General features: G+C 41.9%; 1 protein-coding gene across 1 annotated transcript in view; it reads left to right on the plus strand.

Annotated features, from left to right (window-relative positions):
• Positions 1-16,219, plus strand: part of LOC134897198 (programmed cell death 1 ligand 1-like) — a 160,874-nt gene that overhangs the window by 136,232 nt on the left and 8,423 nt on the right. The window contains exon 6 of the mRNA XM_063913983.1: positions 981-1,109. Coding sequence (XP_063770053.1) covers positions 981-1,109 — 129 coding nt within the window. The remainder of the gene's footprint in view (positions 1-980; positions 1,110-16,219) is intronic.

Below are 16,219 nucleotides of genomic sequence, written 5' to 3' on the forward strand. Positions count from 1 at the left end.
CTAACTGTGTGGAGTTTGTATATTCTCCCTGTAATTGCGTGGGTTTCCTCCGGGTTCTCCGGTTTCATCCCACAATCCAAAAATATACTTGTAGGTTAATTGGCTCCAAACAAAATTAACCGTAGTGAATGTTAGTAGGCGAAAGGATGGTTCCTCAATGTGTGGGATTTGTTTACTAAATGATGACTTGTAAAGCAGCCAGTTCCTGGCAAGTCCACCATTTAAAGTTTAAGTCCACCATTTAAAGTGATTGGACTTAAAACCACAGAGAAGTTAGTAAATGTGACACCAACTGTCAAACATGGAAGAGGATGTGTGGTGGTCTGGGACTCATTTGCTGTTTCCCCAGTCTCAGATTTGCACAACATGACTGGTACCTTCAACCTAAAAGACTACCACAGCATTTTGCGGTGCCATACAATTCCCCCTGGTTTATGCCTAGATGGTGTAGAGTTCATCCTACAACAAGATAATGACCCAAAACATATCTACAGGCTATTTCATAACCAGCAGTGGCTCCTTACCTGGCAGGGGTTCTGCATTGTCTTGCCTGCCTGGTTGTGATTAGCAGTAACTGCTTTCAATGGGAAGTCACTGCCGCTGCGAGTGGCAGATTTTACTGGGAGAGCTGCAGTGCTGTAGCACCTAGGTAAAATCTGTCACTGGAGGAAAGGAGAAGATGGTAGAATGGCCGGCACAATCTTCAGACAAGCTACTTTGGGGTTAAAACAAAGAAACCTATTTGTGGGAACTTCTGTACCAGACAACTTCCCAAGCAATATCTGATTTGTATTGTAGAAAGAATGCCACCAGTGTGTTTGTATGTAATGTAATATATGCAACCATAACAAGTATGGCAGGTTTTGTTTTGTCTAAAAGTCTACCCTCTTTATATATCATCTAGGTTTTATAGGAATATTGTTATTGCATGAAACGTGAAAATGTTACACATGGTAATTTCTTTCTATTTATTGTTTCAGATCTTGGTGGCAATATTCCAGAGACAAAAACAATAATTATCGTTCTATGTATGGTTGTTTTCCTGATCGTTGCAATAACATTAGTGGTTAGATTAAGAAGACATTGTTTCAAATGCTTCAGGAAGAAAGGTATGTTTCTGTGTATTTGTGTGCACTGCTTGTCTGATTCCTAAGGCACTTCACCATTACAACAGCATCACCCAGTTTTTTATGTATTGTAGACTCCTTGGCTCTTTATACTTAGCCATTCCTCCCATAAAGTGTGAAAACTTCAATTCACTTAGCGCCATCCAAAGGTCAGCAGAGACAAGATTTTACAATTGTTTCCAGGCACCTCTTGAGCTTCACTTCTTAAAGTTAGGTCACCTGAACTCTAGCCGAAGCACCGGATGAAACAAGTCACCTGACACTGCTGTTCATTCCCCTATGGGCGAGTAACATACTTAAGCTGGGCATATACTATACAGTTATCTGGCAGATCTGGCTGGTTGGAATGAAAATCCGGTAATGGATGAGCGCAAATTACAATTGACCATTTTCTCCCAAACACTGGAAAATGGACAAAACCTGTTATTCAGACAAATTGGTTAAATCACAGATTTAGGGGTAATTCAGACCTGATTGCTAGGCTGCATTTTCTCACAGCCTGCGATCAGGTCTGTACTGCGCATGCATATGCACCGCAATGTGCAGGCACAACGGACCGCAGCAATGGGGATCGCCGGTCAGCAATCAGATTGACAGGAAGAGGCTGTATGTGGGTGGCAACTGACTGTATCCAGGAAGTGTCCGGGAAAACGCAGGAGGTACCCGGCGTTAGGCTGGAGGCTTTCTGACGTCAGCTCCGGCCCCGATCATCGCAGCGGGTAAGTCCTGGGCAGTGCAGAGACTGCACAAACTTATGTTTGTGCAGCTCTGCAGCAAAAGCAAACTCACACCTGCACACACACCATACCCTTCCCCTGTAGGTGGCGACTACCTGATCGCAGGGATGCAAATAATGCACCCTAGTGATCAGGTCTGAATTACCCCCTTAACCAATTTGTATGAGCGACAGGTTTTGTCCATTGTCCAGTGTTTGGGAGAAAATGGTCAATTGTCATTTGCTCTCATCCATTACCAGATTTTCATTCCAACCAGCCAAATCTGCCAGATAATTATATAGTCTTTGCCCAGCTTAAGTGATTTTTTTTTTTAAGTAACCAATTTTCTGCCACATCACACTGAATTTGCATATTCCCGCCCACAAACATATATTCCCGACCACAAACATTGCACAAACAATGCACAATGGAGCTAATTCAGACCTGATCGCTGCTGTGCGTTTTCGCACAGCAGCGATCAGGTCTAAACTCCGCATGCGCCGGCGCCGCAGTGCGCCATCGCATTCCAGACAGCCGATGGCTGTATCAGCCCTGCGATCACCTCTGCCTGATTGACAGGCAGAGGCAGTTGCTGGGCAGGAGGGGGCAGGCCGGAAGCATTTGGCCGCCTGTTAGGGGGCGCAGTCCGCCCGGGCCATTGGGCGGGCGGGCCGCGACAGCTGCATGTCGTCACACGCAGCCACTGCGACCCTCACAGTATCGAGTAGCTCCTGCCAGCACGCAGGAGCTGCGCTGACAGGGAGCTACTCTTCCAGTACAAAAGGATTGCCGCTGTGCGATGCTTTTGTACTTGTGCGGGGGGTCGGGCCTGACATGAGGAGCGGACTAGCCCTGTGCTGGGCGTCCCCCCGAATGTCTGTATGACTGATCGTAGATTAGCACATCTACGATCAGGTCTGAAATACAGTAGGCCCAATATCAGAAGACTGAGGCTGACATTTTCTATCTTTGCTATCTGATCCAATAATCAAAGGAGCGTGTTTGTGACCACGATTTTGGTTTATCAGCAAAATGCAGAAATTATAATTTATACACACTATACAATAATACTCAGTTCAGGAAGGGGGGCAGGATATGTAAGGTGGTGATCAGGAGATCTAATAAATGATATAAATCTATTTAACTATTAACTGTTGATGTACTAATATTATCATCTATTAACACAGTGCAGAGTTGGGTGCTCCCGAGAGTAAATCAATATTGTACAAGGAAAGGAAGGGACACGGGGCCTAATTCAGACCTGATAGCAGCAGCAAAATTGTTCAAAACCATGGCCCTCATTCCGAGTTGTTCGCTCGGTATTTTTCATCGCATCGCAGTGAAAATCCGCTTAGTACGCATGCGCAATGTTCGCACTGCGACTGCGCCAAGTAACTTTACTATGAAGAAAGTATTTTTACTCACGGCTTTTTCTTCGCTCCGGCGATCGTAATGTGATTGACAGGAAATGGGTGTTACTGGGCGGATACACGGCGTTTCAGGGGCGTGTGGCTGAAAACGCTACCGTTTCCGGAAAAAACGCAGGAGTGGCCGGGGAAACGGTGGGAGTGCCTGGGCGAACGCTGGGTGTGTTTGTGACGACAACCAGGAACGACAAGCACTGAAATGATCGCACAGGCAGAGTAAGTCTGGAGCTACTCTGAAACTGCTAACTCGTTTGTAATCGCAATATTGCGCGTACATCGGTCGCAATTTTAAGAAGCTAAGATTCACTCCCAGTAGGCGGCGGCTTAGCGTGTGTAACTCTGCTACATTCGCCTTGCGAGCGAACAACTCGGAATGAGGGCCCATGTGCACTGCAGGTGAAGCAGATATAACATGTGCAGAGAGTGTTAGATTTGAGTGGGTTATTTTGTTTCCGTGCAGGGTAAATATTGGCTGCTTTATTTTTACACTGCAATTTAGATTTCAGTTTAAACACACCCCACCCAACTCTAACTCTCTCTGCATATGTTACATTTGCCCCACCTGCAGTGTACAATTTTGCTGCTGCGATCAGGTCTGAATTAGGCCCACTGAACAGTGCTCTCTCTGTATGTATTACCCTTTATTAATTGAATCCAATAAAATACTACTCCACTAGCACAAATCACATAATAACATGGAGTACATTTCTACAAACTACACACAAACGACAAAAAAAAGAAAACAGTACAGTATGTTTGAAGTCCAGATTGCCTATTAGTACAATATATGGGATAAAATAAAAGTACAGACTGTTGATATACCATCTACAATTGGTTTGCAGGGTGGACATTATCCACTGGTAATCAGGCTAGTATTGGATAATGTAATCATCCTATTTACAAAAATCAGACAGTGAAGAACAATAAAAATAGGGAAAAACGAGAGAGTGAAAGACACTAATGTGTTAATCGTGGTGTGGGTAGGCAAAATATAAGTGATGTAAGTGAATAAAAATTGCTGGAATACACAGATTAAAAATACATCTTGACCCAAAATGTGACACATATTATCAATCAATAACATGGAAATAATTATTCAACTGAGCTGTCTCTCAATTGTAATTACAGGTTGAGTATCCCTTATCCAAAATGCTTGGGACCAGAGGTATTTTGGATATGGGATTTTTCCGTACTTTGGAATAATTGCATACCATAATGAGATATCATGGTGATGGGACCTAAATCTAAGGCCCTCATTCCGAGTTGATCGCTCGCAAGGCGAATTTAGCAGAGTTGCTCAGGCTAAGCCTACGCCTACTGGGAGTGTATCTTAGCTTCTTAAAATTGTGACCGATGTATTCGCAATATTGCGATTACAAACTACTTAGCAGTTTCAGAGTAGCTTCAGACTTACTCGGCATCTGCGATCAGTTCAGTGCTTGTCGTTCCTGGTTTGACGTCATAAACACACCCAGCGTTCGCCCAGACACTCCCCCGTTTCTCCGGCCACTCCTGCGTTTTTTCCGGAAACGGTAGCGTTTTTATCCACACGCCCCGAAAACGCCGTGTTTCCGCCCAGTAACACCCATTTCCTGTCAATCACACTACGATCGCCGGAGCGATGAAAAAGCCGTGAGTAAAAATACTATCTCCATTGTAAAATTACTTGGCGCAGTCGCAGTGCGAATATTGCGCATGCGTACTAAGCGGAATTTCACTGCGATGCGATGAAAAATACCGAGCAAACGACTCGGAATGAGGGCCTAAGCACAGAATGTATTTATGTTACATATACACCTTATACACACAGCCTGAAGGTAATTTTAGCCAATATTTTTTATAACTTTGTGCATTTGGCGAAGTGTGTCTACATTCACACAATTCATTTATGTTTCTTATACACCTTCTACACACAGCCTGAAGGTCATTTAATACAATATTATTAATAACTTTGTGTATTAAACAATGTTTGTGTACATTGAGCCATCAAAAAACAAAGGTTTCACTATCTCACTCTCACTCAAAAATGTCCGTATTTCGGAATATTCCGTATTTCGGAATATTTGGATATGGGATACTCAACCTGTATAGGGAAAAACTAAATCAATATGTCAGCTCTATTAAGAAATCAAATCCTAAATGATGATGTGTTTTACAATTGTTTTGATATAAAGAGCCTGTGTACTTGTCTGATCTGGGATCTGCATCCTCACATTTGCTAATGCAGTGAACAGGAGGTGAGACTCCAGACAGTGGCACAGTGAAAGCCAGATAGACACAGCTTTTGCAGCTCTCTCATTGGTTGTTTCCCAGTCAAACCACCCTGTACTGCAATCAGCACCAGAGGGTTTGATAGAGAGCAACACTGATAGCAGGAGCTGCTTCTTATCTGTCTTTTACTGCGAATATCTGGTCATGCAATTTGTACCACTTTCACACATATGACCCGGGAATTTCCCAGCTCAGACCTGGGTTTTTCACTGCAACAAAATCCCAGGTTTTTGCTGGAGACCCCCTTTTACACTACACCTGAGACCAGGGATATTCCCGGGTCGTCCCCTTTCAGACATAAGCTGGGTCTGCCCTGATATTCTACAAGCCAGGGTTGCCAGGCTACATACATGTCATACACACACATCACAATCATACATTCACACACATACATGTCATATACACATACATGTCATGCTCATACACACTCAAGCAATCACACAAACACAGTCCGTAGCCCATCCCTGCATCATGGACACTGCCCCTTCCCTGCATCATGGACTCTGCCCCTCCAGGCATCAAGGACCCTGCCCCCTAAAGGCAGCCTGCACAGCCTATCAGGGCCATCTTAACAGCAGTGTCGACCCCTGGGCAAAGCAATGCACTGGGGCCCCTACCCATCCTGCATCGGTAGGGGAGGGAGGTGCTATCAGCGTCAGCTTTGATGTCCCGCAGGTGGTAGGGGGTGTTCTATCTTCCTCTCAGCATGTAGGACCTGGAGCAGCAATTTGTGCTCATTACTCTTTTACTGCACAGATGGTGGGAGATGAGGTGGGAGGTAGAACACTAAACTGTGGAAGGAGCATTGGGTTGAATGAAGGGGTACCTGTACATGACTTCCAGGGTGGTAGGGCAGGGTTTAATAAACAGGTGAAGGGTGGATAGTGGAGTGGGCTTAATGTTCATCATTTTCCGGTGGGAGGGCAGCTTGCTTGACTGCAGATTTTTCCAGTTCCTGGAAGTAGAGTTCTTAGCTTTCTTTGGGGTAAAACATTAGAGAGTCCTGCCTTTCAGGTGGTACTGGAGACTTGGGAGAGTCCTGCCTTTCAGGAGGTACTGGGGTCTTGAGGATCAGAGTTCAGGAGCCAGAGCAATCCACCAACGAACATATAAAACTGCATTTCAAGCATGTGTAGATGGAGCAGGGACCAGCTGCTGGAAGGCTGATATGTCTGGTTCTGGTCATAGTGGAGACAAGCTGCAGTGTCCACCAAAAAGGGAGAGTCCCAGCTTTTGTAGTATACCATCAGAAAAAATCTAAGTCAGACAGAACCCGAGATATCTGGCTGGGAAGAGCAATTAACAGGCTCGGATGGGGATCACTGCTTAGAAGTCGGATATCTCAGGTTCCCCACTGACGATTTTAAAAATTCTGGTACCCCTGGAAAGAGGGGACCCTCAGCTATCAACCTAGGACCCCTTAGACTCCTGGGGCCCTTGGACAAGTGCCTATTGAGCCCATATGAAAAGACAGCCCTGCAGCCTATCAGAGGCTTCTAAGTGTGACATGGGAGTAAAACTCCAGGTTGCACCATTTACACTTAACCCAGGTTTTCTACCAGGACGAAAGTCCTGGGAAAACCCCTGGTCAAGAGCAGGGGAACTGATACGGGAATGTGTTCCCAGGTTGGTGCCTTTCAGACATACAGAAATCCAGGGTTAATGCGTGTTCAAGTGCAAAGACCTGGGATTTTAGAGTATGTCTGAAAGAGTTATTTGGTCTCAGTAATGCCCAAGCCATCTTCCAGAAATGTTATTATTTTTTAAGTTGTTCTCCAACCTTCCATTGTTGTTTAGTTAGATGACATTCCGTTATTTTCAAAAGACCTGCCAACCAGGACAGAAACATATATGCAAAGTCTGATTTTGCCTTCAAGCCCATTGTTTAGTAAACTTGAGAAATAACCTGATGACTTTTCAAAGCTGTGTTATTTCTTATTTGAGGCTACAAATAGATTTAAATAAGCTTTTGATCATCAATTGGCCTCAGCCATCAAGGCTTAAGGCTAACTAAGGCATTTTTGGACTTTTAGAATTATTATTGCATTTTATTAGATTATTTTACTATTGTGGTATCCATAAAAGCGTGACTAGAAAGGTACAAGGCACCAAAGTCTGTCCCCAAGATGTTGTAAATGCCATTAACCAAGTTACCAGAGTAATATACAAACTTAATGGATAAACCAGGATTAAAAAAAATGTATAAGTATCCATGTCTCGACAACCAAGGTGCTTGTATAGACTGTATTTCTGTACCATATACCATATATACTGGTTGGTGACTTCCAATAGTACCAGTAGGTACTATAACAATATATAGTAAGAAGGAGTAGCACTCAAAAACCCCAAAAAAAAGAAAAGTAATTTGTTAAGAATTGTTTCCAAAACCCTTTGTTTTGATAGGGGTAAGTATAAATAAAATTAGTTTACCATAAATAAATACCAATTCAGTAAAAGGGAAAAGACAACTGTGAATGGAGAATGCAGAAAGGGAAATACTGTAAATCATGTTAAATACATGCTGCAAAATACAATTGCAGATATAATGTAACAATATAAATGTACAATAAAGGATAATAATGTTCTATCATAAGCAGAAATGCCAAATTTATCCTTTATTGCTTAGCTTCAGTTCTGGGGGCGGGCCCTTCTTTATGATACACATTCCTGTTGGCGCTACGTCCACGTTGCTTAATGTAAGCTCATTTCATTTCTACTTATCGCTGAAGAAAGAATCAATAAAGGGGTTCTAAATTGTTTTCAATTTCCACAACTCACTTCAGCTGTCTTTTGGTCTTTCTTTGAGTGCAGCAGCTACAACACCATTATGAGACACGGCGGTATCTCCAAGGTGTGTCTATGTAATATCTCATCAAAAACACAAGATGCCATTATAAGAAATACAACAGGATCTCCAAGGCATGTATACATCTCACAAGTCAAAATTAGGGAATCATAGAAAGCAGCCCATCCTAAAATCTTCATTCAGTCCATCAGGGGACAGACTGCTGCAGCAGCATCCTTTCTCTATTGCCGCTTGTTAATGGTGGAATATGATCTATAATGAAGCACTTCAATTGTTTGACTTTGTGTTGCTTCTCAATGAAATGTCTTGCTACAGGTACATTTTTAAGGTCCATCTGTGTGCTTCAACCACTCAATCTCCTCTTTATAGATGACAGATACAGGCTGTTTATCTCCTTAAGCATCCGTCAGGTCTCTCCTACATAAAATAGGTTGCACGGGCATTTGAGGAATTAAGCTGTATACACACTATAAGATTATCTGTCCAATCTTTCTGGTTGGAACGAAAATCTGCTAATGTGTGGGAGCAAATGACAGGTGTCCATTTGCTCCCAAACACTGGAAAACGGACAAAAATGGTAATTTAGACAAATTGATTAAATCCGTTTGATATAACCAATTTATCCGAACAACCGCTTTTATCCAGTTTCCGGTATTTTGCAGCAAACTGTTGATTTTCATTTGCTCCCAGACATTAGCAGATTTTTGTTCTAACCAGCCAGATTGGACAGATAATCTTATAGTGTGTATCCAGCTATAGACTACATACCTGCTGTTGCAGTCAAGCCTGTGCTAATCACTTGTACTTGCTATTGTGCTATTGTCAAGTGGATTGATCAAATAGTCTCCAGTCAAAAGAAACTAGCGATTAGTGCAGCCAGAGCAAACCCCTGGTTTAGAGTTAAGCCAGCTGGTTCCATTAATAGGTATTTAAATACTACAACATTTTGATGGTGTCCTCTGGGAGATTGTGGAGCAGTCCTGGCGGGAGGTATGGGAAGCATGATGCTGTGAATCACATAATTGCTGCATCGTGCAGCAGGACGTGGCCACGTTTCCACGATTCACCATGAATCTCATCATCAAGACCTTAAAATTACCCAATTTCAGATCTGTGAAGTTGCTACTCTTCTTGGAGACTTTAATTGCTGTCTGAAATGTAAGAATGTCTGGAAGAGTAGGCAGGTACAGTATGTAGCACGGCTTCATCAGACTGCATTTGCACTTGCAGTAACATGCCTTTACTGTAATCCGTCTGCATCCCTTCCCCATTCTCAGGGGTCTATTTACTAAGCCTTGGTGAGTGATACAGTGAAAAGAGAGATAAAGTGCCAGCCAAGCAGCTCCTGTCATTTTTTAAACACAGCCTGTAACATGGCAGTTAGGAGCTGATTGGATGGTACTTTATCTCTCTCCCCTTTACCTCTATCCAAGGCTTAGTAAATAGAACCCTGAATCACAAGAGGCATGCAGCTCTGCATATAGTGCATTTGCATACATTCACCATAATGGCTTAATGATTTACTGTAGCTAGCAGCTTTCAGTACATAGATTACATCTTCCAAATGCAAATTTCAGATTCATTAGAATGTAATCATACTTTTTATATTTTTTGTAATATAATTTTAATACCACTTTGGCACACAGCTACATTCTGCACTGTAAAGTCATAGAAACTAGACTAGCACACCAGATATGCTTTCAGAAGCTGTAACTGATCTGCTGATTCTATCTCAAACCCTACTACCGTATAGAGATGTTTATCTGGCAGCTTCCTGTAGTCCCACGCCAGAAAACCAGCATACTGTAGCAGCTGACTTTGTGTTTTGCAGCGTCTAACATTGCTTTGTTATTTACAAAATCAGTATAGATATCATAACAGATGCTTAGGCCATGTATAAACAATGAAAAGAACATCTGTGCGTATTATGTTTGGAGGTTAGATCTCATCTGAGATCAGTATTGGCACTGTGCTGTTTATCCCTATGCCCATCAACAAGAAGCAGGTATGCCATAGCAGTTCATGTGTATATAGCAAATATACTTAAAATAACCCCTAAAACAACTTAAACAATTATAATTGGGAGAGCCCTATATACACATACAAGTATTTTACAATGTCACCGTAAGTTAAGGGGCCAAATGCCTTTCATCCTGACTTCCCCACAAGCTTGTATCTCTCCTATAAGCAAATGAGGCTGATTACATGCATAATATATATAATAATAATAATAACATATATAATATATAATAATATATATAAGCAGCACGTACCTAACTGAATTCTGCATCATGTCTACACACACGGGGTAATACAATATTAAGCAATTTTATTTGCGACACATAGAAAAGAGAAATACTAGTCAGATAAGTAATTTTAGGCTTAGCCACATTTTTGTGGTTTACACTTTATTACTAGTCGTATGTTGAAACTTGCTTGGGATCAATCCTGTCATGCCCCTTCCCCGCGAGGCATGCACCTTATGTCCCTATTGGAAAAATGGGGGGGTTGCAAATTCTATCACCAAAAAGTCTAGTTACGGCACTGCTGTGGGGTTATTGCCACACCCCATTGTGAACATTTGTGTGCATAATAATTAAACTTTTGTAGTCATAGCTTTGGTTCAAATACAGTTTCTTTAGTTCTAATACGATCCAGATTTCTGAAACTACATTGGTGAATGTTACTAATAACGTAACAAAACAGTTACAAAAAAAAAAGAATAATAATGTCTAGAGTTATTATTACCATTAAAAGGTTGACTACAGTATTTATTACCTAGTTTCCATATACAGTAAAAGGATTACCACAAAAAACAAAGAAAGATTCCCATTTCTAAACGTTATTAGTAACATTCACCAATGTAGTTTCAGAAATCTGGATCGTTCCAGTACTCACGATTGAAGCTAGGCTAGTTAGGAATGACCGCAGCAATGCCTACTCTACCCCTAACTCCATTATTTCTCCCAGTAGTCACTTGGTGCCTGCAGAGCTAGTCTTCTCCTTTAGCAGCTGTGTTTGAATGGGCGAATTAGGTCCGCCCAGACTGCACTGCCCCCAGGTCTTACAATGTTACAAGGCACCAACTGAGACTAAGACTAGCATAACTGCTAATGGGAGAACATACAAAACGGAAAATGAACAGATTATATGTGCGGCCGCCGAAATCCCAACATAGGAACCAAGGCACCGACTGAAGAGAGAGTTATTAACACAAACATATTACACGTATTACAAGGCACAGAGTACTGAGAGCAATGACACTGAATACACAAGTGACTGAGAATGCAGTAATGTGTAAGATATAATAAGCAACCAAATAAACTGTGGGAGCAACAATACTCTTAGATGTTATAAACAACTAAACCGTATATACATGTACAACAATGCACGGGATGGAATGAATAATAAATCATTGCACAATGAGTTCCTAAAGAATTTGTCAAAGTAAAGTATAAACAACAAGAACACTTAGCTGCAGGAGACCCCTGGATTCCAGGCTAGGCAGGACTTAGCAAGACAAGGCAAGAAATACCGGAGCTGTCTGATACTTCTTACAGGCAAGGTCTCACATGTACTATCAGGGACTCAGGTAACAAGGGTAATGTGCTCCAAACTCTGACAGGACACACACGATTCAAACTGGACCGGGAATCCCAAGCAATGCAACGACACCAACTGTACAAGTTCAAGATTCCACACCATAGGACAGGGACCAGGCACTAGTACATACAGGAAAAAGAATCTATAACCAGCCTCAGCTGAAGGGCAGGTTGGGTAATAAAGGAAGCATGCCCCTATCAGGATGGCTGGAAGCCAGACACAAGGTAATGTCCTAATTAACTGACAGGAGAGAGAGCACAGGCCACACATACAAGAAACAGACTGCAGTTACACAGACTCATCACATAATGGCCTAATTATCTGACAGGTGAGGCTGCAGTGGAAACAGGCTGCAGTTACACAAACTCACCAAGGGCGGCCAGCAACAGTACTCTAAACAAGTACATGAGAAACCCTGGCATGCAAACAGAAATATAACATAAACAGAATGCAAATAGGAATGAGCCACAGCAGTGGCTCATGACACCCTTCAGCGCTATGTGCGGTGCCCTCTCCGTACACACCTAGTTACAGCACTGCCCCACACACTGTACTGGAGCCCTATGGATCTCCCAGGGTACTGCACAAAACTCCTGTATAACTGCCTTAGCTACTTACCTTTCACCACTAACTACCCCAAGGGTAAGGAAACCACTGGATGAAGTGATCATTTAGAGACCAGTTTGTTTTAATCTATCTGACACTAATAAATACCAAAATCTCTGTATTAAAGAGCTGTTTATTATAAATGAAATAGCTGGAATGCTTATACCAAGTATGCCCACCATGCTCTCTATTATGCGCAGCAAGTTATCATGTTAGCAGGGAAGGGCAGAAATGCAGTGCGGATTGGTTCACTCAAAGGGACAGAAATACATTCATATATAGATACATAAATTTGATCTTAGCTTTTTCATTTTTCTATAGTATGTTCCCATTAATGCACTGTCCTAAAGATAGGAGCTGAAACTGTCTGGAAAAGAGTACCAGTGGTAATGGGTTGGGTATGCATCCCGTGGTAATACTTTACTTTTTAATAGATCTGTACATAGTGCTATTTTACATTCATGTATCTGAATTGAACATTTAACATTTTTGAGGTGTAATACAGTGATTTTCAACCTTTATTTACTTGCGGCACACCAAACAATATTTTAAGATTGCCAAGGCACACCATCAGTTCCCCACAGAAAAAAACAACACACACACATTGGCCCTCACAGTAATAAAAAAAAACAACACACATACATTGGCCTACACAGAAAAAACAATCACATTGGCCCTCATTCCGAGTTGATCGCTCGCTAGCTGCTTTTAGCAGCATTGCACACGCTAGGCCGCCGCCCTCTGGGAGTGTATTTTAGCTTAGCAGAATTGCAAACGAAAGATTAGCAGTTCTGCTATTAAATATTTCCCTGCAGTTTCTGAGTAGCTCCAGACCTACTCCTAGATTGCGATCACTGCAGACTGTTTGGTTCCTGGTTTGACGTCACAAACACGCCCTGCGTTTGGCCAGCCACACCCCCGTTTCCCCAGCCACTCCTGCGTTTTCGTCTGGCACGCCTGCGTTTTTTAGCACACTCCCGGAAAACGCTCAGTTACCACCCAGAAACACCCACTTCCTGTCAATCACTTACCGATCAGCAGAGCGACTGAAAAGCGTTGCTCCGCCCTGTGTAAAATTGCATAGTTTTGTGTGAAAGTACTTAGCGCGTGCGCCCTGCGGCCCATACGCTAGCGCAGAACTGCCGGATTTTAGCCTGATCGCAATTCTGCTGAAAACGGCAGCGAGCGAACAACTCGGAATGACCACCATTGCTCCCCACATAAATCATGTTGCTCCCTATATAAATCCTATTGCTCCCCACATAAATCATGTTGCTCCCTACATAAATCCTATTGCTCCCCACATAAATCATGTTGCTCCTTACATAAATCCTATTGCTCCCCACATAAATCATGTTGCTCACACATAAATCAATCACATTTCTCCCCACATAAATCCTATTGCTCCCCACATAAATTATTCACATTATTCCCCCCATAAATCCATAAATCCTTATTCTCCCCACATAAATCTTATTGTTCCCCACAGGAGAAATAAAATAACAAATATTAGCCCCTACCGGTCAGCTGTCCTCCTTCCTGTCCCTCAGTGGCGGGGGTTGTTGATAGTGGAGTGCTGCGAATACTGAGCAGCGGGCGGTCGGCAGGTGTGGATGTGGGTGGGCAAGGAAAGCTGTGTGCAGGCAGGAACTGGAATATGTGTATGTGGGTGGGCTGGCTGGGTGGTGAGACACAGTGTCCGTGATATCACACCGCAGCATCTTCAAGGCATAGGTCAAGGTCGGCGCACGACTGATCCTCTAAGAAGAGCCCGGGCCAACAGTTCACTCTGAAAGTACAGTAAGCTGCTCTGGCTCCGCGGCACACCTTGCAACTGGTCACGGCACACTAGTGTGCCACGGCACACTGGTTGAAAAAGCCTGGTGTAATAGTTAGCATTACCACCTCACAGCACTGAGGTCATGGATTCGATTCCCACCATGGCTCTGCCTGTGCAAAGTTTGTATATTCTCCCCGTGCTTGTGTGGGTTTCCTCCGGGTACTCCGGTTTCCTCCCACAATCCAAAAATATACTGGTAGGTCAATTGGATCCCAACACAAATTAACCCTAGTATGAATGTGTGCTTATGTACATGTGGTAGGGAATATAGATTGTAAGCTCCACTGGGGCAGGGATCAATGTGAATGGGCAAATAGTCTCTGTAAAGCACTGCGGAATGTGTGTGCGCTATATAAATAACTTAATAAATAATAATAAATAATTGTTATAATATCTTGAAAATTACACAAATGTGTGTAAAGGAGAATGGCAATGCATGCTCACACTGTGGACCTGATCAGATAAATTAGATACGGTTATACTATTATCTAAGCAGTCATATGAAAGCTGTTCCAAACATTGCTTCCTGAAAATATTTAACAAGATGTGTTGCCTTTTGTAGTCACAAGATAAATGAGTCAAACTACCTACAAGAATTCATATGAGCTATTTTATGTGTGAGTAGCAAAGGTAGTATTACTAGTTTGCTTCTCATTCTTACTTGACACATCAGATGTGCAGTACAGTATTTGAATGCATTCAGGCTGTAGATCAGTAATTGTAAAATGACTTAGGGGCAGTCAAGTTACAGTAAGACATGACCAGAAGGCAGAATCCAAGATTGACTGTAGAAAGTTATTTATATAGTTTTATGACAGAAGAACTCTTGCACTTACCACTGCACTAAAGATTCACAGCAATATCAAAACTGTCCAGGGAATATTCGCCTTTTTCTTCATTCGGAGGAGGTTTCCTGGCCTTCCCCTACATCAACGACAATACACAACAGAATGAATTGACCAGCATCATCCCAAATCTGTTCTTGTATTGTAAAGTCCACAAAATTCCACAATATATAAATATGATAAATTCCACAAAACTTGAAAGTACAGTGCAAAATTACATTCCATGAAGAAAAAGCGGAATTCAGATAGTTAGGAGTTAAGAGGAGGTTAATGCAAGATGTTGGTGAATGGTGATTAATGATGAATTTATGTATCAATAATGATGGTTGATAAAGGGTTTATAACTGGAGATGAAAGTTCACTTTTTAAAAAATTCATGGATGCACATGAGACAACTTTGTTTAATTGATGTTTCATTCTTTGTGCATATTAATGAGTGACATCCATCATGCATGGAACATAAACTGTTTTCCTATATAGAAACATTATTTATGATGCTTTTGGGGTTAGCCTTCATTTTTATGTACAAATAATGACTACACACCTGGAAAGACCTTTTGTATTAGAAGTAACCACCCTGTAATGGACATTATATATCCTTAGTTTGGGTTTAAAAACAGTTATCACTAAGGGTGACGAGGACACCAAGTTAGTTTCACATTTGGTTGCACATGGGCACATGCCAGTTCTACCCGTGGACTTCACTTTGTAAGTTATTAAAAGGACTTAATTATACTTTGGGGGAAAATATATCAAACAGCAGAATTCTTAAAAAGACACAATCCTCAGGCATTAATATAGATTTTAATATTTTTGTTATACATAGGCATTATTGATAAGTGATACAATATATACTTCAGCTTTGAAGTGAATTACAATTATTTTTAATAAGAATAAGAACAAAAATCAAGAACAAAAATACATAAACAATAACAATGAATATTTGAAAAACACTAAGTGGCTCATGTAGAGTTGTAC

The sequence above is a fragment of the Pseudophryne corroboree genome, chromosome 1 (genome assembly GCF_028390025.1).
Source record: "Pseudophryne corroboree isolate aPseCor3 chromosome 1, aPseCor3.hap2, whole genome shotgun sequence".
NCBI lineage: Eukaryota > Metazoa > Chordata > Amphibia > Anura > Myobatrachidae > Pseudophryne > Pseudophryne corroboree.